The sequence below is a fragment of the Rhincodon typus genome, chromosome 3, assembly GCF_021869965.1.
Source record: "Rhincodon typus isolate 14 chromosome 3, sRhiTyp1.1, whole genome shotgun sequence".
In the NCBI taxonomy this organism is placed as follows: Eukaryota; Metazoa; Chordata; class Chondrichthyes; order Orectolobiformes; family Rhincodontidae; genus Rhincodon; species Rhincodon typus.
Window position 1 is genome coordinate 58,335,166 of NC_063334.1, and position 26,085 is coordinate 58,361,250.

The 26,085-nt window shown below is 40.3% G+C and overlaps 1 protein-coding gene across 3 annotated transcripts in view; it reads right to left on the reverse strand.

Moving 5' to 3' along the window:
- The window catches only part of LOC109938207 (transducin-like enhancer protein 4), a 195,219-nt gene that overhangs the window by 132,508 nt on the left and 36,626 nt on the right, over positions 1 to 26,085 (reverse strand). For all 3 annotated transcript variants that reach the window (XM_048595205.1, XM_048595204.1, XM_048595206.1), the window contains exon 5: positions 2,481 to 2,543. In XM_048595205.1, the coding sequence (XP_048451162.1) occupies positions 2,481 to 2,543 (63 nt within the window). The remainder of the gene's footprint in view (positions 1 to 2,480; positions 2,544 to 26,085) is intronic.

A 26,085-nucleotide genomic window follows, 5' to 3' on the forward strand; every position in this document is an offset into this window, starting at 1 on the left:
TAAACTTAAATGTTTATACCACTCCCAACAGCATTTAGCTGAAATGAAAGACACCAAATAGTTGTGGCACCCACTAAACATATATCATCTAGTACCCTCATCTTTAGCAGATTCATTAAGATCTACTGGCAAGATATAATAAAGAATCCAACCAGAAGATGAAAGAAGAATCTTTCAGAATGAAAGGAAACATTGTTATAATATTTAATTTACAAGTTAGATTATACATGTAATTCATTTAGTGCCTTGTGACCTGATTTTAGCTGTATAAGTGAATGGGCTTTGAGTGAGAAAAATTTGGGCCCTATTATCTCATCATATTCCATAAAGTAATTCACAACATATGGATCCAAATCTTCTAAGCAGTGACAATTCCACGTGGATTGTCACTGGACTCAAAAATTCCCCTAACTGCTACTGTTATTTCCAGGAATTTCTAATAGATAGTGTCTTAGAGTCTTACAGCACAGAAATGTATTCTTTGGTCCAAATCAACCATGCCAACCAAAGTTCCTAAATTAAACTAGTCCCATTTCCTTGCATTTGGCCCAGATCCTTCTAAACCTGAAATGCTCAACTACAGTGTCCCTTGGGAAACTTTGTTGGAGCAAAGTAAAGTTGAAGAAGACAGGAAACACCACCTTTTAGCGCCAACAACTGCCATAGAATGAGTTTAAAGTTTCACTCTTCAAATATTATTGAGAAAGCTATGAATGGATCAGTGGATGAAAGGAGAGTGGGTGAATTGGTGAAGGGTAAAAGAGTAAGTGGGTAAGTTGGTACAGTAGGTGAGGTAGGTAGTCACGGAGGGGGCAGGTGGATGGTTTATGGAACAGTTGGGATGGTAGTTAGGTGGTAGGGACCAGTGGTAGTTTGGTGGTCAGGGAGTAATCAGACGTAGTCAGATACGGCCAGGATGTCAGTCATTGAGGGTCAAATATGGACGTGCACTAGATTTTTATTTGTCTAACACTTTGTGGATAGTTATCCAGGTAAATATCATGGAACAGTCTGAAGTCTCCGACTCAATTCAGAGCCATAAACATTCATGCAGGACCCTGAGGAATTGCCCTTCGGAAATTAAACCTCCAAAGTAATTCCCATGTTGGTCCACGTGTCAGGATTTCCAATGTGTGTCTTCGGTCACATATCTGGTCTCGGAATGATCTGAAGACCACAAGATCTGATTCATAATACTTTTGTGATTTTATCTCTCTGGTACCAGGCAGCCACTTGAGTGTCAGCGGCTTCCTCACTAACACAGCAAGCTTAGTCAACACAATTCCTGCTGGGTTTTTTTGAGGGCAAACATTTTAATTTTAAGTAGTATTTTTTAAATTAGACACAAGATAGGTCATGAGTGCAATATTATGTGCAATAAAACCCATTAAATCTCTCTGTTCATATCTATACACAAATTTTGTGGGGTGACAGTGGTGTGATGGTACTGTTACTGGACTAGTAAACCAGAGGCCCAAGCCAATACTCTGGGGAAAATCAGTCCAAATCCCATCATGTGACCTGAAATTAATCATACAATCGTAGAATCTCTACAGTGCAGAAAGAGGTAATTTGGACCAGAGTCTGCACTGACTTTCCGAACAGCATCCCATGCAGACCCAGAACCCCTCATTTACCATGGTTAACCCATCTAGACTGCATATCACAGGGCAATTTAGAATGGCCAATCCACCTAACCTGCACATCTTTGGACCATGTCTTTGGACCATGGGAGGAAACTGCAGCATCCAGAGGAAACGCACAGAGGTATGGGGAGAACTCCATACAGTCACCCAAGGCTAAAATTGAACCCAGGTCTCTGGTGCCGTGAGGCAGCAGTGCTAACCACTGAGCCACAGTGTCATCAAAATGGTTTAAACTTAATTAATTAACCTGCAATTGAAAGTTCAACTCAGTAATAGACCATGAAGTTATTGAGGGCTTCAGTAGTCGTGACACAGTGGTAGTGCCTCTACCTCTGAACTGCAAAGTCTGGATTCAAGTCCTACCTGCTCTCAAGGTGTGTCATAACATGTCTGAACTGATTGATTAAAAGACATCTACATATAAACCTTGCACAATTATAAAAGTTATCAACATAATTTTAAGAAGGAAGCATGAAGAATATACATCTGCAAACTGTGCACATTTGATATATATTATAATAAACAGTCCCCTTTTATGCATAACATTGAAAGCAACAAGCAGCTTAAAATGAATTTTATTTTACATCTATATTGGTCTGAAAACACACACACACACACACACACACACACACACAATCCTTGAGTTCTCGTACATCCAAAACAGCGAATTCTTTAAGATGTATAATGCAAGTAAAAGGAAGAGACCTCTGTTTGGAAGTTTATTCCTTAGATATCATCTGTTCTGCATCAAGTAAACAAAATATCTGTGCACAGGAAGCCAAGTAACATCTACACTACCAGAATCACAAATATGTAATATTAACAACAGCTTACCTCCTGAGACAGGAAAGGAATGACTTGGGCACAAATGGCATTTAGTCTCTTGACAATCTCAGCCTGAAACAGAACAACAACGAGGTTCATTGTCATTAGTGCAATCACTATTACAATACACAAAGTAATAACTATATTTTCTTGTTGCAACAAACTGACCTACAGTACAATATCAGATTTAGCTGCTTACATAACATGGCTGCATAGCTGGCACTAATTAAAAATAAAGCAGAATAAAACTTTTTCCTCAATACAACATGTAGATTCATAAGGAGTGAGGAATCAGCAAAATTAAGTACAGTGAGAAAATACTTATTTACTGGTAAAATTTATGCATATGGTTTACATCAAATGTGATCGCTTTCATCCTTATTATACAATTTCTATTCCTTGTTCGGATCTGGACTGTAGCAGCTGAGAGTGGAGCAGGAGCAGTTACAACCGCAGTTTTCAAGAAGTAATTGGATAAGTACCCAAGAGGAAAAAAGTGCATGACCAAGGGGAAAACAGCAATGGAGCAGGACTAGCAGAGTCACTCTTACAGAGAGCCAGCAGAGATAAAATGAACCAAATGACTTCCAGCAGCATTGTCACTATTTTGTGATTCTATAAATAATTAAATTAAATCTGCATATCCACTGGATACATATTAGGGAGCACTTTTCTTCCGAGAGAGTTTGGAAACAGCAATCCAAATCTATTAACTATGGAGTTTTATTCTGTTTAGTTTTTCAGTCAAACAATACAAACAATTTTAATCCTGCCTTCCCAACCCAAACTCACTCTTCCATGATCCCAGTGATCATTTTAAGGGGCAAGACGACACTAGCTAAAAACTGTGAATGAATGGACTCAGTAATGTCACTGGAACCCTAATGCCTTTTAGCCAAACCACTGCTTGTTTTTTTTTCCTCAATATACTAACCATGTGTGACAAGCTGCTACCAGCCTAACTCCTCCAAAAGAACTAACGTCTTTTTTTTTTCTGAACTTATTAGGTTCCTCTGCAATTACATATAGCAAACAATTAGATTTTAAAATGGAATTCACAAGTTACAGAAAACTTAACTTCCATCATTAGGTCAGTAAAGTGCATGTGATTTTGATCAGTTGGCTGAACACAAACATTCTACACATTTGCATAAGATCAAAGGTCCATCTACTTTTTCGTTATAACTACAGCAGACAAGAAGCAAAGCCAGAAGGATAACATATCCTAAGTATCAGAATAGGCTTTTTCAAGCATTGGCAGAAAACGTCTCCCCAGATATGGAGAAACCCATATTCACAAAGTTTCACATCATGACACAAACAAAACTACTAATTCTTCAATAATACGCTTCAAATAGCTTCAAAACTTATTCATTGGCAAAACATAAGTACAAAACATTACACAAGTACCACAGCTACACAGGATTTTTCAAGTTCACAATTCAGGTACGCAATGTTGTAGTGAGTAAAATACAATAACGGCATCTCATTTTTCAAGCATGCACTATTAACTAAGCCAAAAAGTATCCGGGAGTGACATGAGGGTTGTAAGCTAATACTCTAGTTCAGGTGAATTAGTCTTTGAACTTTGCTTTCTGGGTTAGGCTATGATTAGAACCCCTTGATTATATCACTGCTTTGTAGTTGCTAAATCATAAATTACAGCCTGTGCTGATTCTTCAACAGGAGCCATTTACTCTAATCCCATTTTCCCAGCCTTTCCCTGTAATCTTTTTATGTTCGATTTGCGATGTCATTGCGAATAATTATCCAATCTCCTTTCAAATTACATGAAAATATTTCTCTCACATTCTTGTCCGGTCAGCTCAATTGGCTGGTGGCTGGCTTGTGACGCAGAATGATGCCAACAATGTGGGTTCAATTCCCACACCAGCTAAGGCTACCTTCAAGGACTCTCCTTCTCAAGCTCTCCTCTCACCTGAGGCGTGGTCACCGTCAGGTTAAACAACCACCAATCATCTCTCGCTAATGACAGAGCAGCCCTATGGTCTGGTAAGACTGTGGCAACTTTACCTTACTTCGAGTACACCAAATTCCAATAAATTGTCACATAAAATTTTTCTCACCATTCCTTTGCCATTCGGAATAACATTCTACACTTATGTGCTCCTCCATCACCACCCTTGGTTACTTGCTGTCGCACCAGTACAACAGGTAACAGAACAATGATAATATAGTCAGGAGAAAGCTATCTTGGGAGTCCTCAATATCAGTGCTGGATCCCATGAGTCTCATGGCATGGCATCAGGTCAAACAGGGCAAAGGAATTTCCTGTTAATTACAACCTACTGCACTTTTCAGGTGGTAAGCAAGTTCATTTCTTAAAATAGCTAGGGAGCTGCACTAAGAATACCAAGAATGCAGAATATACCCGAGGTTGGGGACTTCAATGCTCACTACCTAACATTAGCTTGGTAGCATGATTACTGATTGAGCTGGCTGAGTCCTGAAGTTATAAGTGGCAAATTAGCTCAGTGCCAGATTAGTGACAGTTGTCAAGAATACCAACATGAAAGGAGGAACCTCTTCAACCCTCCCTCCCTCCCTTACTTGGCATAGACCAATTCGTCCAGACAGTATGGGTAGAAGTGACCTCTGCTGGGTTCTTATGGACCGTGCCATCTTCACATTAAGGAATCTCTCCATGTTTTGTGACACTACAAACCAGCTAAATTAGACAGATTCATTACAGGACATTTGAAGCTCGTAAAGTCGTGAACCATTTCAACTCCCCCTCCCACTCCCTGGACGACATGTCCATCCTGGGCCTCCTCCAGTGTCATAACGATGCCACTCAAAAACTGGAGGAACAGCACCTCATATTCCACCTTGGAACCCTACAACCTAATGGTCTCAATGTGGACTTTACGAGCTTCAAAATCTCCCCACCGCCGACCGCATCCCAAGACCAGCCCCCATCTCGTCCCTGCCTCCTTGATCTGTTCGTCTTCTCTCCCACCTATCTGCTCCTCCCACCTCACTGACCAACTCCCACTCCCACTTCCTACCTAAACTCACCTACTAGCTTCATTCCCGCCTCCTTGACCTATCCGTCTTCTCTCCATCTAACTGCTCCACTATCCACCTTCTATCACCGCCTCCCCCCTCTCTATTTATTTCAGAGCCCCTCCCCCTCCCCCATTTCTGAAGAAGGGTCCAGACCCGAAACATCAGCTTTTCTGCTCCTCTGATGCTGCCTGGCCTGCTGTGTTCATCCAGCTCCACACCTTGTTATCTCAGAACTGACACATGCTTACATGAATAGAGGACAATTAAACTAACTCAAGGAAGTTGCTTCATGAACATCACTATCCTTAATAGCATTAGAGCCCAGCAGATGAATGCATAAGACAAGGCTAAAGTGTTGGCAACTATCATCATCCAGAAGTACTGATGCATAATCCATCTCAGCCTCCTCTCAAAGTCCTCAGCATGACAGAAGCCAGGCTTCAGTTAATTATATTCACACCACGTGATAGCATGGAACAACTGAGGTCACAGAATTGAGCAAAGGCTATGGGCCCCTTAATATTTTGGCTATTGTATTGAAGACTTGTGTTCCAGAATAAGTCACACCTCCATGTTGTTCCAGTACTGCTACAATGCTGAAATCTACCCAACAAGGTGAAAAATTGCCCAATAAAAGTAATTTCCATAAAAAAGCACAGCAAATCCAATCTAGCCACTTACTGACCCATCAGTCTATCCACAATCAAAGTGATAGAAGGTGTGGTCAACTCTGTAATCCAGTGACATTTATCAATTTCAGTTTAAAACCCGTCAGGACTATGCAGCTCTAGATCATATTACAACCCTGAACCAAGTGTGGCCATAAGAATTGAATTACAGAGGTGAGGTGAAAGTCAATGTCCTCGAAATCACGACATTATTTGATCAAATGTGGTATTAACCAGCCCGAGTAAATAAAATGTCAATGGGAATTAGAGGATAATTTGCTACCTTATCAATTAATTCTGGATCTGTTAAGACGATTAAGTGGTCAATTAACAGTCACTTGCCTCCCACACCATCATTCTGCAAGGAGCAAAAGGGAACGACTTACCTTCCCATCACTGGATTCCTTGTTTAGGCTTCAAATGACAGACTTTACAATCCAGAAGCTAACAGCCTCTGCTGGTTCGCAGCTTCTAGGAAGCGGAAACACCACTGCTGAGGCTTGTAATAGGGCCAGCACCTGGCCAAAGCACACCAGTCAACTCGTAACAAGCTGATTAGCACAGCCAGTCAAGTGTTCTCAGCAGTGGGATTGACAAGTTCTTTGACACCTAGCATGCCAGCCTCCACACCCCGATTTGATCTCAAAAAGGAAAAATTGTGACCTATATTTAGAGAAAATAATTTGTAGCAAACAGGAAGAAAGATATTACAGTAGGTGCCCTGGATTTTCAAAATACTTTCGGCAAGCTATCATACGGGAAATTATTGGGAGAACAGCACAGAATTATGGGTAGAGAGAGAATGTTAGATTACAGGTTAGTTAGAAGACAAAAGGAGACAAAAAAAGACTAGAAGTGAGAAAGGCTAATGAATGGGTTCAAGTTAGTCATGAATGTACACAGGATGCTGTTTTCTTCATTATGTGACCTCTGTGGAAGAGGTTAGGTTCATCAGCTTTTAAAAATTATGCTGGAAGTGACTAGGCCAAAACGGATAACACAATTATTTCTAGGTTCAACGAAGAAATTAGCTACTATAAAAGTAGAAACACATTGGTTAAGCTTAAGTAGTGTTCAATTGTTCTGCATTTGCTCATGAGAGTGTATTTACTGTTGATTCTCACTCTGCTTAATTGGTTAAATCTGGATGTGGACTTAAGGAAAAAATAACCAAAGCTGTGAAACAGCTAGAGGCCAGAGCTATAAGCACGGAGGAAACTTATTAAAAGAACTGTATAATTTGTGTAAACAAAGTACCTACACAAATGTAAGCAGGTATGTCAACACTGCATATCTCTAACATACTAAACATTAAATAGAAAATTAAAAGTACAATAGATATAATAGATACAACACTATAAAAACTCTGATAAGGTCACTGTTGGAATTCTATATCAAAAATCTGGTTCTGAAATACAGTGGAGACACAGCCATTAAAAATATAGTAATTTGTCTAGTATGATGAAACCTGGGGAAAAATTTGGTGTGCTTTTGTTCGAAATTTTAAAAGTATGGCACAGTTAGGGTTCTTTAAAGATTGTATTTAATCATGTAACTATGTCAAAAGGAATTCAGAATGGGCAGATGAATTTTCCCAGCTTTTGAGCAATGTTAGCAATAGAAAATCAGTTCGGAAGATATGGCAAGGTCAGAAAAGTGAGATTCTTGATGTCAAGAAAAAAATCTAGTTTTGCATCAAGATAAGTATCTTGCTAGTGAGTGGTGAGAGGTCTGTCAGCATGCATTAAGTCTCATTATTACTCTGATTTATATTCATTCTGCTATTGTTCCACACAGCAGAGAGAAACTAGTAACAGTTCCTAAAATGGAAGTCAGAGTAGATACCTGCGGTTACAGCTTGCCACATGCTCCTCCTGGGACTTCCATCTTGGTCAGCAGGAAACAACATCTCACAGCATACTCCGTGGGCAGCGACTGCCTGTACCACACATCGATGGAGGCTGGCATTTTACATGCACCAACCTCTTCACATCATCATGGTACATCTCTGCTCACTCAGAATACAGTTCTCAACTTCAATGCTATATTTTGGAGCGTACTGACATCTTTCTTTGTAATGCTGCTGGCTGGCTAGTTTGTGCTCAAGGACAGGGACCCATCTTGCACATTGAAACAAGTTACATCTCCGGGTTCTTCATATGCTTACTCAGTGTTCATTCACTTTGTGTCTATGTAGGTGCTCACAGTATCCTTACTTTTTTTTTAAATTCATTCATGGGACATGGACATCACTGGCTGGCCAGAGTGTATTGTCAGTTCCTTGTTGCCCTTGGAAAAAATGAGCTGTCTTCTTGAACTCCTGCAGTCCATGTGCCGTAGGTAGACCCACAATGTCTTTAGGGAGGGAATTCCAGGGTTTTGACTCAACGACAGTGAAGGACCTCCAACAACCACGACCACCTTCCTGCGTGCCATGTGTGACTCCAAATAGTGAAGAGTTTACCTTCTGATTTTCTCATTGATTGTAGTTTTGCAACGGCCTCTTGATGTCAAGGGCTCTCACCTTGCCTTGCCTTGTCTTTTTGTGCATTGTTGCTTCATTCAGAATTTACAGGCTGACATTACTTCTGTCTTGCCTTGCCTTATCGTGCAGGCACAAAGCCAGACAGCCTGACATGTTTGCCAGCAATGAACAGTTCAAGGGGACAGATATGTTGTTGCAAGGCATCATGCTTTGTTAAAGATGGGCAGCTGAAATCCCAGAAGGTGCCAGCTGTGTTAAATACTTCTGCTGCTGGTTAACACATAATAATGAATGACTAGTGCCAAAGAGGTGTGGTCTATATAAAATTAAGCGAGCAGTGTGAAATTGTGTGGGATAACTTGCTGGAGCTCGTGGAGAGAAACCCTCCATGAAACTGCCTGAAATTGATCTTTAGCAGATTTTTGCTAAAATTCAGACCAGGAGGCACAAACCTTTCTTTGTCACAGAAAGATAATGGTACGAGATTGTGGAATACATGAACTACAGTTATGACCGAAGCCAAATCCATGGCAACGTTGAAGAACACGTGAGATAGGTGGCTGAAAGAAAGTGGCAATAAGGAGAATTTGGTAAGAGTTTCATGAGCAATGTTTTTCATGTGAAGAATAAATACCAACAACTAATTTCTTGATCCAAAAAGCCTGTTTCTATCGTTGTAACTAATTTATGCAAAACTGAAATGATGTAGGAAATCAAAGGCTGTTCAGCAGCAAGTTAGTAAGGTGTACTTATTACAGAACACCAGCTGGTTGCCAGGGAAGGGCATGGGAAAAAGAAAGTACAACAGTAAACTATACCAGAAATAAATTCAGAAAGTTTACAAATTTTTAAAGAAGGAATTGGACAAATACTGAAACAAGAGGACTTAAGAGGTTTACAGACAAACATCAGGAACACAGGGCCAAGTGTAGCTGATCTTGCAAAGAAACCATAGTGGCGGCAGGCCAAAAGGCCTCCAGAACTGAAAATGTTCTTTTTCCATATTGCTGTTAATGTTAAATCTACTCAAATAGAAATCACAGGAGAAAATGGGTAGAGCTTGCTATTTACAACAGCTTTTTTAACCAGTACAAAAGCAGCTGTTTTTCTACTTGTATACCAGTCATTATTTTAGATCTGCACACATACAGAATTTTAATGAGCCGATAACACAGAGATAAACATTTGTATTGTCATACTTAAGAAGAATAGATCTGAAGTAGCCAAGTTTTTGAAAAGTCACAATCTGAAAGCTTAGACATTTGTCAATATGGCAAAAACACTATGGTAGTTATAACCACAAACAAAAGACAGTCATTTGATCATTTCAAGTTTTACCATATTTATTACATTGTTTAAACTGCTTCTCTGCCTCAACAGATGCTATATTAAATATGTTCCACATATTACACATGAAGAAGAGGAAAATTGGAGTAGGTGAGATGTTGCAAAAGCTTAAGAACACATAAATGCCATAAATGAAACACTAAGGACAGAGCTTTCTCACCTTGTGAATGACAGAGGGCAACAGCGAAACTGTTGGGAAAACACGGCAACAATGAAAAACTGAGATTCTCAATTCAAGAACACAAAGGCCAATTTTCCGCTTAAGGTTTCAATGTCTAAATGAGAACCTCGCTAGTGAGTGGCAAGGGGCCTGTATGCATGCTGTAACATCCCATTATTATCTAATCTTACCTCATTTATATGCGGGTTGCTACTTTTGCAAGTCCAGAGAGAAACTAGATGGGCCAATTCTTGACTTAAAAGTCAGTAACATGGCAGCTGCACCTCGCCAATATCTTCTCCGGGCATACAACTTGGCCAGCATTCCCCAGCTTCCCAGGGCACACTCAACAGCAAAATATTGCAGCTCTGAAAATCTGAAACAAACACAGAGACTGGTGGAGAAACCCTGCCTGGTCTGACAGCTTCACCTTCATTAGCTGAAGAAGGATCACACCAAGCTTGAAACAAACTCTGCTTCGGTCCACAGGTGTCAACAGATCTGTTCAGAATCTCCAACATTTTCTGTACATCCCAGCACGCAATCCATGGGCAGCAGCCCCCTGTAACCTCCATTCACAAAAGGTTGGTATCAGGAAATCACCAGCCTCAGCACACCATCATGACATATCTTGGGCAAATGTCTAATACAGTTCTGCTCTTCAGTACCGCAGTTTGGAGCTCACCAACACCTTAAATTGCAACACTACAGCTAGTCAGTTTTGGATACAGGAACAAGCACCCAGTTCATGCAGCATAATAGAGTGAATCTTAGTGTCTTAACCAGTTTTCTTAGCACTCACTCACTTTGTACTTACTTGGATGCTCACAGCAGCTTTACGTTGCCTTGCCATTTTACATAGACAGAAAGGCAGCTTATCATGTTTGTTAGCAATAAACAGTCAAGTGGGTGGACATGCTTGGATACAGCACTCTGCTACATCAATTTCACAGCTACAGCATGAGCCAGCAGCTGACAGGGCAAGCATACTGCATTTGCTCCAACTAAGTGGTCATGTCTGCAAGTGAAACTTAGTCAAATCAAGGAAAACTATGGTCAGTCAGAGGGCTGGTTTGTCCTCAGTCAGGAAAGAGTGTGGCATTCTGTGTGCATGACTAGGAAGAACAGACAGCAGGAAGAGTTAGGAGTTTGGAGGAATGAGATAGTTGAAAGTAATTGAGAGAAGATTCTACATGCAAAATTGAGAACATACAAGTGGCAGAGAATGGTGACTTCAACTCCCCAAATATTAATGGGGATACGATAAAAGTGAAAGTCACAAAGGGCACAAAATACGTTTTTTTAAGCCAGTATGTAACAAGCTCAATGATACAGGACGCAAGTAGATTTAGTCTGAGAAAATGAGGCTGGATAGGTGGACGAAGTAGAAATGGGTGCCAATTTTGGAGATAGTGATCACAGTACAGTTAGATTTAGCACCAATATGGAAAGGAGCAAAATTAGTACAGGATTAAAAGCAACACAATAGCTCAGTGGTTAGCACTGTTGCCTCAAAGTGCCGGGGACCCAGGTTCGATTCTATCCTCGGGCGACAGTCTGTGTGGAGTTTGCGCGTTCCTCCCCTGTGTGCGTGGGTTTCCTCTGGGTGCTCCAGTTTCCTCCCACAGTCCAAAGATGTGCAGGCTTAGGTGGATTAGCCATAGGAAATCTAGGGTTACAGGATAGAGTGGGGGGGGGGGGGGGGGGGGGGGGGGGGGGGTGGGGGGGATCTGGGTGGGATGCTCTTCAGAGGATCGATGAAGACCCGATGGGCTGAATAGCCTGCTCCACACTGTAGGGATACTATTCTATTCTACATTGGAGAAAATCAAACCCTGCAAAGCTAAGAGATGACGAGGCAAAAGAAGTCTTGTTACAGTTACCTGTCAGAAAGTAACTGGCAAATCAGTAGGAGATATTCTAAAGCACACAATTCCACAGGCAATGTAGACATGTCTCCACAAAGGAAAATGGGTGATACTGTCAATTAAGAGCCTTTTGGCTATCTGGAAGCATACATAAGACAAGAAAACAGACAATTCAGTAGAAAGTCTCAAAATGTAATACTTTAAGAAGTTTGGAGGAGCATAGACATTACAGGGGTCAGATGAAAAAGAAAATTAGAAAAGTAAAGGGAAGATTTTTTTTTAAAATCAGGCCAGTAATATGAAGGAAAATTCCAAAATGCTTCAACAATATGTTAAGAAGAAAATGACTAAGTAAAGGGTTGGGCCTGTCAGAATGTACATGGTTACTTGTGTGTGGATGATGATATGAGCAGGGTACTTAGTGACTGTTATGACTCTATCTTCACAAGGAAAAGGGGTGAAGCAGACAGTCCCATTAAAGAGAAGCTAAAATATTAAATAAAATAAGTTTAAGGAGAAGATACGTACTGGAGGGACTGACTTCTTAGAAAGTGGATAAGACATCAGAGTCAGATGAATTGTATCCCAGGCTATCAAAGGAAGCCAGGGAGGAGGCAAAAACAAAGGACATTCTGAGGATGTTTCAAATCCTCACTAAATACAGGTGAGATACTGAAGTATTAGAGATCTGCAAATGTTGTACCCCTGTTCAAAAAAAGTATACTCGAGATAGACCAAATAATAATAGGCCACTCAATCTGACCTTTGCAGTGGTTTAATTATAACAATAAATCCTACCTCAATATTGATTCTTAGTGGATTTGTCAGGGATAGTCAGCATAGTTATTTTATGGAAATCTGGACTACAAATAGACGCCACCTCATGCCCCTTGAGAAATATCATCAACATTGTTTGAGACAGATTCTCTGCATCAGCTAGGAGATCAGGTGTACTAACAGCTTAAAGGATGCTGATGTTAACAGCCCCAGCATAGAGTACATGGTCATCCGAAACCAAATCCGCTCAACCAGCCACATGCTGGGATGCTGAGCTCAGACTATCAAAAGCAAATCTACTTCACCAAGCTTGGCGAAGCCAATCAAACTAGGGGAGAACAAAGGAAATGTTTCAAAGACTTCCTGAAGGCTTCCCTCAAGAAATACTACATGGATGTTAACACAAGGGAGATCCTTGTTCAGAAGAAGCCGACTTGTAGGAAACTTCTGTAAGAAGGGACAGAATTCTTTAAGAACACCCGCAGCAAGAGAAAGTATGGAAAAGGAACCGGGGAAAGGAGTGGCAATGATATCAAGGCCAAGGCTCAATTACACGTCCTGGAAGTACCTACCAAATCAGCTGAAAGAACTGAAATGATGGATGTCCAGGTGACTATAGTTTTGGACTTCTATCTGGAAATTCTCTTCTCTTCCCACCACCATAACTCACTTAACCAGGTCTTCGTGGCCCAAGTAAATGTTGGGACCGATGTGCTCCCTCTTTACTTGAAGAATTTTAAAATAAATTACATCTAACCGGCAAGCCACAAGTTCTTGTTTTACAGAAGCAAGTCTCATTAGTCTCTCAGTTGATTTCTTCTTGAACCGTTAAGTGCTGATGACAAATGTTGGGGGGGAAACAGCTTAGAATTACTGAGCCTAACGGTGTGGGTGATCCGAATTAATGCACACTGTTAACATTCCAAGATCATTGAACTAACCTAAGTAAATTAACATATTTACTGATGTCAATTCAACCCTCACAATCTTCCGTTCAGTGAGTCCTACTTGCATACTTTTGATTTTAGTTTTCTCAAACTGGTATTTTTAAACAAATCTGATGTTGTGACTTCTATTTTAATAAACAAATGACAATGTTAGATATTAACCGATGAAGCTGAAAGAACTTTCATTTTCTGTTTTAATAATGTATGATGTACCGTTGCTGAAGATATTAAATCATAATAGCAAGAGAGCTGTTTCATGTCTTTTATGCTACAGTACACACAGTCTGTGCCTTACATGACCTACAGTAAGATGATCCAAGTTTTTTCAGGCATCCTCATGTCCTGGGGGAGTGGTGTTAGCTATGGCAGCACCAGTCATCTATATCTATACAACAAAACTGCTCCTGCATTGGAACAATAATGAGTATTTATCTTATTAATTAGCACAATGGGAATGTGCACCGTCAAATGAATAGCCACAGTTGAACATTGTCATACAGTTAGAGATCTGTCATAAATATTCAAAACTATTGCCGGAAGCAGGAAAACTTTCCTGATTATTATCATGAAAAAATACCAGTTATTTGAAGATCAAATAAGTCAGGAAAAGACAATATTTGTGTATCTCTTGTGCAGTGCCTCTCAAATTTTCCTGCCACGTGAGTTACAGTTCATTCTTGCACTATTTAAAGGTCTTTAATTGACTACCTGAAATACACTACCTCCTGGTTAATGAGATAGTAGGAACTGCAGATGCTGGAGAAATTTCTGAAGAAGGGTCTAGGCCCGAAACGTCAGCTTTCCTGCTCCTCTGATGCTGCTTGGCCTGCTGTGTTCATCCAGCTCTACACCTTGTTACCTCCTGGTTAATCTTGTCTTTTGCAATTACAATTCATTCAACACTATCAATCCTGTTTTAATTCTTTTATTTTGACCAATCTGATCATAATATCTCAAATTTTCCTTTCACCATTACGCCTGTGTAATCCTTTAAACACAAAGAATAAATCAAGTGTTACAATCCTAATCTAGTTGGAAACATCTGACAGATTGTGGAAATACAAGTATGGCTTCAGTCTTCATTAGGTAACATTGAAATCAATCAAAAATCCAATAATAAACTCTTGATATCTCAGTGACTACTGGAAACCACACAGCCCGGCCTTGTACTTTATTCTCCACCTTTTTAACTGATCTCGGCTAAGGTACCAGTTGGGGCACAAAAACTGGCCTCAGTGTCTTGGTGGTATGACAATAAACAAATAGACCACCTCAGTTCCTAATCCTGCCTCCTGTCAAATAAAAACATCTGAATGATGATGTGGGCAGAACAGACATGGGCTCTATTGTGATACCCTCTGCTTCAGAATGGAAAAAGGATCAGGAGCTTGCTAGGCCTGAAGGAAACACTCCTGTTCCTTCTGGCTCACACGTAGTGATGCTGTAAATGAAAACGAGGGGCAGAGCCAATTCTGAGGAAACACAGCTTATTTAAATTAAAGATTAATATTCTGTTAACATGGAGGCACCGAGCTTAAAAGACTTTACTGGCCAACCCACCTTGAGAGCCAATTAATTACGCTTCCCCATTAAAGCTGGAAATGGGAAAAACAGGGCAGGAACTGAGTTTATATTTAAAATTTCTCACCGTTATCCCAACGTACTGATCTTTAACAATTAAAATTCCATCCTCCATATTGGACAGTTTGCTGTCTCACTTTACACAATAGATGCTTATTTACATGTCATTATTATCGGATTATTAATAACCATAAAACTTGTCCAAAAAATTAGTACATTACAGAAGAAGTTGAAAAGGTATACAAGTAAGACCTAGGAATCAAGAAAATGCAGTAAAGGAACTGATCTCTAACATGCAGCCATCCCAGAAACAGCAACACTGTGATGATAGAAACTTAGCTTTCACTTGAAAAGAGAGCAAAAATTATATTTTTTTAGTGTCACTAATTGTCAGAAGACAAAGACTAGAAAGTTAAGAAAATTAGATGATGCATTCTCTGTTTAAAAAGAAAGTTACCACAGCAACCCTAGCATTCTACGGTCACCATGTAATGTGCCCTCTTTTGTCCTCAGGGAAAGGCAGATAGTGAAGCATCATTTATTTACAGACCCTTTCACAGAGCTTGGGTTATCAGACAATAATACTGTCAAATACACACTCCTAATGGTCTACTTTTGAAATGGAGTCTAACATAATGGCAAACAGCCCAAAATCCTTTCCAACCCAGCTATTAAAGGATGTAGGTTATTGCTATTGTCACCATTGATATTTGTCATTGTAATGTAATTAGAGGCCTAAAATGATGCATTACTGCCCGTGGCACGATTTTATTAAAACCTTTTCTTCTGTTCACTGAACTGCAACCTGGTGTCTGATGAGTAACAGACAGCTTAAGGGTGAACAGCAGATTCATCAAAGATTTATTTTTCACTTTGAAGTGTAGGCCACATAGGAAAAATGAAAAAGCAAGAGAAAATGCTGCACCACCTGAATTTCATTTGGTCACTTGAAATTCTGACTGCATCCGATGAATGTTGCGTTGGCAACAGATTCCAAGCCTGCAAATCACACGGTTAATCATAGCCCTTAATCTGCCATCCATCAGTGAATCCAACCATGTTGCCAGAGCTGTAACTTCCAATCAGATTTATAGGTCACGTGGGTCACACATCCCTGAACAACTACATTCATTGATAGCTTGGGCGATTTGAAAAGAACTGATTTCTTACATGCTGCCTATCATGGGTGAGGGGTGGAAATGGAAGAGTGACGAGGAAACAAAGATTACTAAATGCAATAAAGGCACTTGAACTCTTCCAAAAAGTTCCTCCCATGGATGCTTCCTTATCATCTATTTTGTTTCCAAGCAAAACATAAAAAGCCCATTGACGCATTTTTTTCAGCTGACAAAACACTACTCTTTATTTTGAAAAATGCATTTCCCAAATCGGCTATTGAACTCTGAAGCCCTTTTTTAATTCATTGAAAGACTCAAGTGAAAGCTTCATTACATTCCAGAAGGATAAACATTCCAAGTTAAAAGTACATCCAAAGTTTAGAATTACATTGTTTAAATTAACAGAAACCACACACAACAGCATCACTGCTTCTGGAACCATTAAGTTTTCTAAATAACTGCATGCAGTTCTGTAATCACATAAAAATCACTATAGTAACCCTTCCAATGAAAAGAATTTATTGCCAAAAAGGTGGTGTGAACCTAGGTTAGTGTGCATGTGCATGTTGGCAGTGAATGCATATGCTGATTTGTTCTATAAATTAAATCGGTATTAATAAAAAGCAAATTCCACCTTAAAGCTGACAAGCGACTGTTTGCCAAGCTTAAATTAACATGACAGTATGTTGAACACTACCAACTGAAATATATAGATTATATGTGTAATGTGACAGTGAAAAGGCATTGTATTTCCATCAAGCAACATTGTTTAAGTCATGACCTGAACAATTTGACAATTGGAACAAAAAAGAATCTGTATGGATGTGTTAAGACACACCACCCCCACGCGGTCTCACGACAGACCTCTATAACTAACACTCCAGCTCCCCACTTCCTTGCACCATACTACTCTGGCACCCTCCACACCTGGCAACCTACCCATTCACCATACGTTCACCACCCTTAACTCCTCAATTATCTCACATATGTTTTCACAGCAAACTTTCAAAGTGTCCACTGGACATGTGAACTTCAGAAAACGATATTCAGTGCTGTAAGATGGGGCACGACTTCAGCGAAGATTTTCTCTGCTGTTGGATTCAAGGCCTCGAAACAAGAATCTCCAGCACTGAAGTCATTAGAACATAACGAGTATTTTTTAACCTGATCATCAGAAACAGGTTTTCCAACAGTGTTTGGAATTTGTGGTCCAAATCTCGTGCTATAATCAACTTAGATCAATATACTGCTCTCATCTGAGTCAGTAAGTTATATGCAGCTTCAAGTACAATGATAAAATCAGCACACCAAGTAATCTAGGCTTTCAATTCTGCACAGTGTACAGGAAGTGCTGCTTGTTGCAGTGAACCTTCTTTGGTTGAGAAGTTAAACTAAGCTCTTGTCTGTCTGCTCACAATAGGTTTCATCGTAGATAGGTTAAAAAAAATCACATGGCACTATTTGACATGAGGTAAGTACCCCAAACAATTTATTTTATTGCTCAAGTGATACAATCAAAAACACAGATTGCCTGGTACCTCAGTGCCGCTGTGCATTTTAAAATAATTTACCAATTAGATGTTATTTGAATAGGAAGTCTATTACTAATAGAATGAAAAGATTTGAATTTCTGAGCTTCGTCCATGTTTTCATTGCTATGCTGTAAAAAAGGACCCCTGTCAGAAATAAGTATCATCATTTATAAAGTATAGTCCAAGACCTCAGTATGTCCTAAAATATTTCACAGCAAATTAATTACTTTATTATTTAAAATAGAATCATTGTTTACTATGCAGAAACATGGTCAACAATTCTCGTACAGCAAGATCTCAGAAATACCAGCAAGATAAATGATCTTGTTGATGGTTTTAAATGATTTATGTAAAGAAATGTTCTATTCTTTGAATCTTGTCAGACAATATCCTAACTTATCTGCCTTTTCAGGTGAATTTATCTATTTAAAAGTTTCAAAAACAGAAGCTGCTGGAAAAGCTTAGCAGTTCTGAGGAAGGGTCACCGAACGCGAAACGTTAACTTTGAATTTTTCTTCACAGATGCTGCCAGACCTGCTGAACTTTTCCAACAACTTCTGTTTTTGTTCCTGGTTTACAGCATTTGCGGTTCTTTCGGATTTTATTTAAAAGTTTCATCTAGTACAGTAATCCTTAAGTACTGTTAAAAAGTGTCAGCCTTCTTTTTTGTTTGTATTCCTTAAATAGTATAATTATTCCAGTTTTTAGGGGTTCTCTATTCAATTCCTACCATTGATCAGCTAATACTATTCCAACACATAACTATTTTCCATACAAGAAAGAAGTGTTGCAACAAAAGTTTAATTATATCAAACTAGTATTTTTTTTTAATATACACTCAAGTTGCGTCCCAAATTTAATTAATTAGATGTGTAGGGATCGTGCGATTATTTTTTCTCTGAGCAAAGTGGTGGGAAGAGAAAAAAAAGAATTTCACAACATGTAACATTGATGTTCCACCACAATATCCAAAAACAGAGTTTCGACTGTACTGTAAACAGCTTGGTGCTGATACCCCTATGACTCTATCAAAGCATTTGTTTTGCAAGATACCTTGGACATAAAATATCAACCACAAAAGCACCTGGCTATCTGCACATGGAAATTTCTGCATGGAACTTGGCCTGAAGGGACATAAAACAGAAGAACTTGGGGAAGTCGGGATATTTTTAAGTCTTTTTTCACTGCCACCACAGTGACATCATCAATTTGCCCATGGAGCTAAAAGCTGGCACTGGCTCTACTCACACGCCATGTGGTGCCAATTGCAGCCTAGGAACCATCACTGCTCAATTTGGGGCTTTGCTCTCTTGCCTGTGGCTTCACTCAGCAGCCAATCTCCTGCTCCTTTGTTGCCCCACTCTCAGCTCCCCTCTCCCATTTGGCCCTTCCATCAGCAACCTGCACCCCCATCCCTCCTCCCAATTCACCACCTCAGCATCTATTTGCATGTCCTCAATTGCTCCACTTCCTTCCGCTCACTGCCTCCTTCCCTCGCTATTTCGCCTGGTGAACAGTGAAGCAATACAGCGGTAAGCAGGAGGGAGGCACTAAGTGGTCAGGAATAGGGTGGACAAGTCCTTGGAGTGGGGAAAATTGGGATCCCAGGATTTACATTTATTTGCAACATTTGAAAAACACTAATTTTTTATTGCTCCTATACTTTTACACAGACATCTCACTGTGGGGTCACTGGCAGTGATTTCACAGCGTCTGTGATTCCTTTTAACTGAGTGCAGCCAGGCAGTTGTGAGGACAACAAACACAGCCTTATTTTTACATTTATTATACATCCAGTTTTTTTTTCATTTATCAATAAAATAATTCAGCAATGTAAAGTATTTTGAATTACAGCATATAATATTTAATTGCATCTTCTGAGGAGAAAGGTCTCACAGAACCTAACTACAGCTTTTACATTGGTTTCAATGGGAAAATATGATTTACTTAAAGTCGTGACTTGCAGGAATGAAATTATAATATTAGAACAGTTTGGGATTCAGTAAATATCTGGACTTTCATCGAAGCATTCAAACTTTGGTCAGATTATAAATACACACTAATGATTAGGAGGCAATTCAAATCATATCAAACCTCAAAATAAAATCTCAAACCTGCCTCCAATGTGCCTAGTTCAGAGGTTTAATCAACTTGGGATCAGGGGCAGATAGCCAGTTCACTTCCAGGAGCCATTTGATTACTTAGAAGTTATAATGACACTGACATTTAATTTCACCAAAAGGCAGTGGAAGTAAATATTTTTAAAACAAAGATAGATAGATTCTTGATTACCAAAGGGACAAAAGATTATGTAGGATATGCAGGAATGTACAGTTGAGGTTAAAATCAGATCAGCCATGACCTTATTGAATTGTGAAGGGCCGAGTAGCCTACTCTTGTTCGTATATTTGAGACCACCCAGCATGCTCCCCCCACTTCCAGTAAAAATTGCAGGCTCCTTTATCTATGGTGGCAGCCAGCTTGGGAATCCTGTTGCCTGACTGGAAGGCAAATCTGGCAATCTAGCTAGGAGTCTTGTCTCTTAAATAAAAAGTTTTATGCTTTGGAGTTAAACTTCCACAGAATGTCCTTTATTGAGGCTCTTTCCCCCAGCTCCTTTACAAAGCTCTCAGGTGTCATTATGAAGGCGAATGTTCTTTATATTTGGTATAATGTCATATTTTTGTTTGTCTTACCGTTTCAACTCCTGTGCTAAATCAAATACGATGAAGTAAAGACACCAGCTCTCATAACAACAGGGGAGTGGTTTGTAAAGAGATGACATTAATAATTACCACAAGTTGTATTTAAATAACGCCTTTAAAGTGAAAAAGAAGTTCAGACAATTCAAAGAAGGGAATGGATATTAATGCCCAATTTTTTTGCAGAAGGGTGGAATTTCTTCATCATTACATAATATCATAAATGTGGAACTACCCTTTCAACAGTGGAAAAATTGTCTGCAATAGAATTAAAAAGGAACATTGCTCACTGTTTCACTGTTGACATAAACTTCAGGATTATTATTACTGGATTAGTGTGATATGATTTATGTCACAACCTTTCTTTTTCACCATGTGATACCCCTCAGCTCACATTTTGATTTTCAGCTCCAAATGTGCAAAAAGCCTTTGGAGTGGGACTATGAATTTCAATGCTTGTTTTTATAAGATGTTAAAGGAATTTAAAGTTAGTGAGTCTGATACGATCATGAAGTATGGCTTTTTTTTTCTGTAAATAGTGAATTCTTCAATAGACACTTAAGAACTTTATTGTATCTGATCTTAACATGAGTCCTGGGATCTGCCCATAGTGAACAGTGGCTTAATGGCAAGGTAGCTGCAATGGCAAAAGTTGATGGTTGGAGGGCATGAGCTGACATGAGTTTGCCTAACTTGGCATAGAAGCCATAAAGTGCCATCTGGGAGCCTACAGAACATAGGTAGGCACGAATGGTATGACGAGCCATGGGGGATAGGTTCAAGTGCATGAAGTGCCATGGAGGGTAGAATGGGTAATGGGGCAATGGAGTGTGTGGGGTTGCATGGATGTGATGTGAGGGCTGAAGGAGTGCAAGGGTTATTTCCTGTTTTGTTGCATTTTTCCACATCTTTGACAAAGTACCAGTGCCACCTTCGATGAGCTCAGTCTCTGCACCCAGCAATTGCTGCCCCTGCTTTCATTCCAGAATCACCAGAATGCCCCTATCCCCCACCCAGGAACTTATTAAGTCGGAGATAGATAGGTTCTTGATTGTCAAGGGGATCAAGGGTTATCGGGAGAAAGCAGGAGAATGGGGTTGAGAAACTTGTTAACCATGATTGAATGATGAAGCAGACTCAATGGGCTGAATGGCCTAATTTCTGCTCCTATGTCTGATGAAACCAGAATTCCAACTTCTTGGCACTTTTCACCCTGGTTTGGTTAGTGGAACTAAGAACAAACATTTAAAAATAAAAATTCAATTTTATTAAAGTTTTTATGACAGCATTGGGAGAATTGTTAACTTACAATTTTTGTGAATTTTAATGCTGGGTGGAGTCAGTAACAATTTGCTCTGGTGCCTAGCTAATTGTCCTGAAATGACATTATTCAAACTACACAACAGATGAATTTCATGCATGAGCAATTGATGTAAAGCATTCCTTGATTTTGTGGGTCCTAACACCTGCAGTTGGATGGATATCTCTGTCTATCAAAAGAACTGTGGATGCTGGAAGTCAGAAACAAAAACAGAAATTGCTGGAAAAACTCAGCTGGTCTGGTAACATCTGCGGAGAGAAAGCAGAGTTAATGTTTCAAGTCCAATCACAGGTTTTCCAGCAATTTTAGTTTTTACTTCTGCCTGCCTGTGGTCACACTAAAAATGGGAGATGCTGGTGCTGTATACATTTGCAGTAACTGACAGGTCAGCAAGAACTAACCCCTGAAGAATTTTGCAACCATATTGGTAACTTGCTATGTTTACCTTTCAGGATTGCAATCTTCATCTTAGTGCTGGTCATATGAAGTTAAGAGGAAATGCGTTGTCACCTATTCTAAAATATTTAAAAAGCAGATCTCAACATCAGTTCAGATTTTCCATGGAGTGGCAATCTCACTTCCTTTTCACTAAAAGGAGATCGCTCCACATTTCTGACAGGAGATTTTGATCAGGGCTCCTTCAGAAATGCAGCCCGGCACTTCCATTCTGACAGTTCTCTCCTGGTGCAGAACTGTCAGATAAGGCAAACCACATCACTGCACCCCCCCACCACCACCCCGCCCCCCCGACACCCTTTCACAGAAGTCAGCTGCTATATCCTGAAAGCTAAAGATCCAGAGTTGCAGACAGCCACTTGGACAGTTACTGTCAAATAATAAGCAAATAAAGTTTGAGGTTAGAGTGCTAGGGGGCAAGGTGCCAGGTGAGTAGGGTGTCGGGTGCCAGATAAGTACAGTACCAGCTGTGAAGATGATAAGGTATCAGGGTGTAGGATGCCAGGTCGGTAGGGTGCCAAGACAGTGTGGGGCGGGGGAGTACTCAGGTACCTGTGTGCAATGTAGCAAAGAGGCCAGGTAGGTAATTCAGGCAAGGTGGAAGAATTTGGGTCTGGGCTTCAAGGGAGCATGGGTTTCAGGTCCCAAGGAGGATGGGATAGGGATGCAGGGGAAGGGAGGTCAGACAAAGCAAGGCTCTTCTCTGGAGTGGAGGAAGGTGAAAGAGAGTCCATAGCGGGTGAGGAGCATACTGGTTCTAGAGTACGGTAAGAGGGGAGGTCAGTTCTGGAGCAAAGGAAGTGTGGATCGGGCACAGAGAATGAAAGTAGATTATGGTGGGAATGAAAAGATCTGGAGCAGGGGAACAGACGTCAGATCCAGGGTGGGAGGGTGGGTATCAGCTCTGGTGTGGACTGGTACAGTAAGTGTTGGGGGGGGTGAGGGGTGTATGGTTGTGACTGGAGCAGGAAAAGGGGGGTTTTATGAAGGAGAAGGTGTTTGCGGCACAGGTGAAGGAGGATGGAGTCCAGAGCGGTGAAGGGGGTTCAGTAGAAGAGGGAAAGAGATTGCAGGGTGAAGGTTCCACAGTAAGAGGACTGACTAAGGAGTGAATGAAGCCACAAGTGGAAGGTCAGCAATAATAGGGTGGGTTTAGTAGTACCACAGGCCACTCCAAAATGGCAATGAGTCATACAGTCCATCATCATACTGGCAAGGAACAACTCAAAACAGCCTAGTGACTGGAAATGAGATTACAGGCCTCATTAACTGAATGGTCTTGAAACAAAACAACATAAAAATAGGGCAATATTACATGTGGATTTAGTGTACTGGAATGTCCAGAAGTGACTACAGGCCAAAAACAACAACGTATGCAGGAAGGGAGTTTAATTACTGGATTATTAAAAAGAGATGGAATGGCTTGTCGTAAAATCATAAAGATTCTCCTTAGCCTTTTATTCTATTTCTACCATTTCAACACTGTATTTAGTAGTGTCTTTAATTTCGTTAACTACTCTAAGGCATAGTGCAAAAGTATTAAGCAGAAAAAAAATGAAACCCAGCCAAAGGAGGAGATATCAGGACAAGCTTTTAAAAGCTTGATCAAATGAACATGTTTCGGTTCTCAGAGGGCCGTTGAAGGTTAGAGATGAAGCAGTGGAGATATTTAAATAGGTGCACGCAAATTTGAAACTGTGACAATGAAGAATCAAGAACCCAACACAGATCAATAAGCGAATGATTGAAGGCTTGGAATATAATCAGCAGAGTTTGGTTACTAAAGTTATGAACAAGTAATAGGACAGAGAGTATGGAAGGGGTCAGGAATCTAACTTCAGACACAGCAGATAAGGAGACAAGTATGAGAAGGGGCAGTCAATACAGGACCGTGTGTTGTACTTAAATGCGTGCAGTATATGAAACAAGGTAAATAAATTTGTAGTGCAGATTGAAATTGGCAGGTACAATGTTGTGGTTATCACAGAGACGTGGCTGCAAGGGGATCAGGGCTGGAAACTAAATATTCAAGGATACACGTCCTATCAAAAGAACAGGCAGATAGGCAGAGGGGCGGAATTGTCTTGTTCGTAAGAAATTAAACTAAGTCAATAGTAAGAAGTGATATGGACTTGGAAGGTATAGAATCTGGGTGCGTAGAGTTGTGCAACTGCAAAGATAAAAGACCCTGTTGGGCGTTATGTATGGGCCTCTAGCAGTGGTCAGGATGTGAGGTAAAGACAATAATCAAGAGGTAGAAAAGGCATGTAAGGAAGACACTATGACAATAATTATGGTGGACTTCAATTTGCAGGAGAACTAGGAAAATCAGGTTGGTGGTGGATTTCAAGAAAGGAATTTGTGGAATGTCCATGAGTTTCTTTTTGGAGCAGCTTGTGGTAGAGCCCAACAGGGTACAGGCAATTCTGGATTTGGTGATGTGTAATGAGGTAGACCTGACTAGGGATCTTAAGGTGAAGGAACGCCTTGGGGAACATGATGATAAGATGATAGAATTCACCCTGCAGTTTGAGAAGGAGAAGCTAGAATCAGATGTATTAGGAATACAATTGGGTAAAGGTAACTACAAAGACATGAGGGAGGAACTGGCCAGAGTGGATTGAAAGGGGAGCCTAGCAGAGAAGATGGTGGAGCAGCAATGGCAGGAATTTTTGGGAGTAATTCGGGACGCCCAGCAGTAATGCATCCCAAGGAAGCAGAGCATTTTAAGGTGAGGATGAGGCAATCATGACTGAAATGGAAGTCAAGGACCGCATAAGAGCAGAAGAAAACCATTCCAATGTGCTGAAGATTAGTGGGAAGCTACAAGATTGGGAAACCTTTATAAGCCAGTAGAGGACAAATAAAAATGCAATACAGGGAGAGAAGATGAAATACAAGAGGAAGTTAACTAGTAATAAAGAAGTGTATTTTAGACATCTAAAAAGGTAAGAAAGAGGCAAGTGTGGACATTGGACACTGAAAAATGAGGCCAGCGAAGTAGTAATGGGAATCAAAGAAATGTCAGATGAACTGAATAGGTACTTTGCATCAGTTTTCTCAGTGGAAAACACAAGCAGCAGACCAGAACGTCAAGAAGTCAGGGAGCAGAGGTGAGTGCAGTGGCCATCACTAAGGAGGTGCTGGGGAAGCTGTAACAATCTGAAGGTGGATAAATCACCAAGACCAGGTGAACTACACCCCAGCGTGCTGACAGAGATAGCTGAGGAGATTGTAGAGATATTGATGGTGATCTTTCAAGAACCACTGGAGTCAGGGATAGTGCCAGAGGACTGGAAAATAGTTAATGCAACACCTCAGTTTAAAAATGGAGGGAGGCAGAAGAGAGGAAGCTAGAGGCCAGTTAGCTTGACCTCGGAAATTGGCAAGATTTTAGAGTTCTTTATTAAGGATGAGATAGCGGAGTACTTGAAAGTGCATGATAAAATACAGCTGAGTCAGCATGATTTCATCAAGTGAAAAGCATGCCCTACAAATCTGTTAAAATTCTTTGAGGAGGTAACTAGCAAGTTAGACACTGTAAGTGATCTATTTGGATTTCCAGAAAGCCCTTGACAAGTTGCTGCAGAGGAGGCTGCTAAATAAGATAAGAGTCCATGAT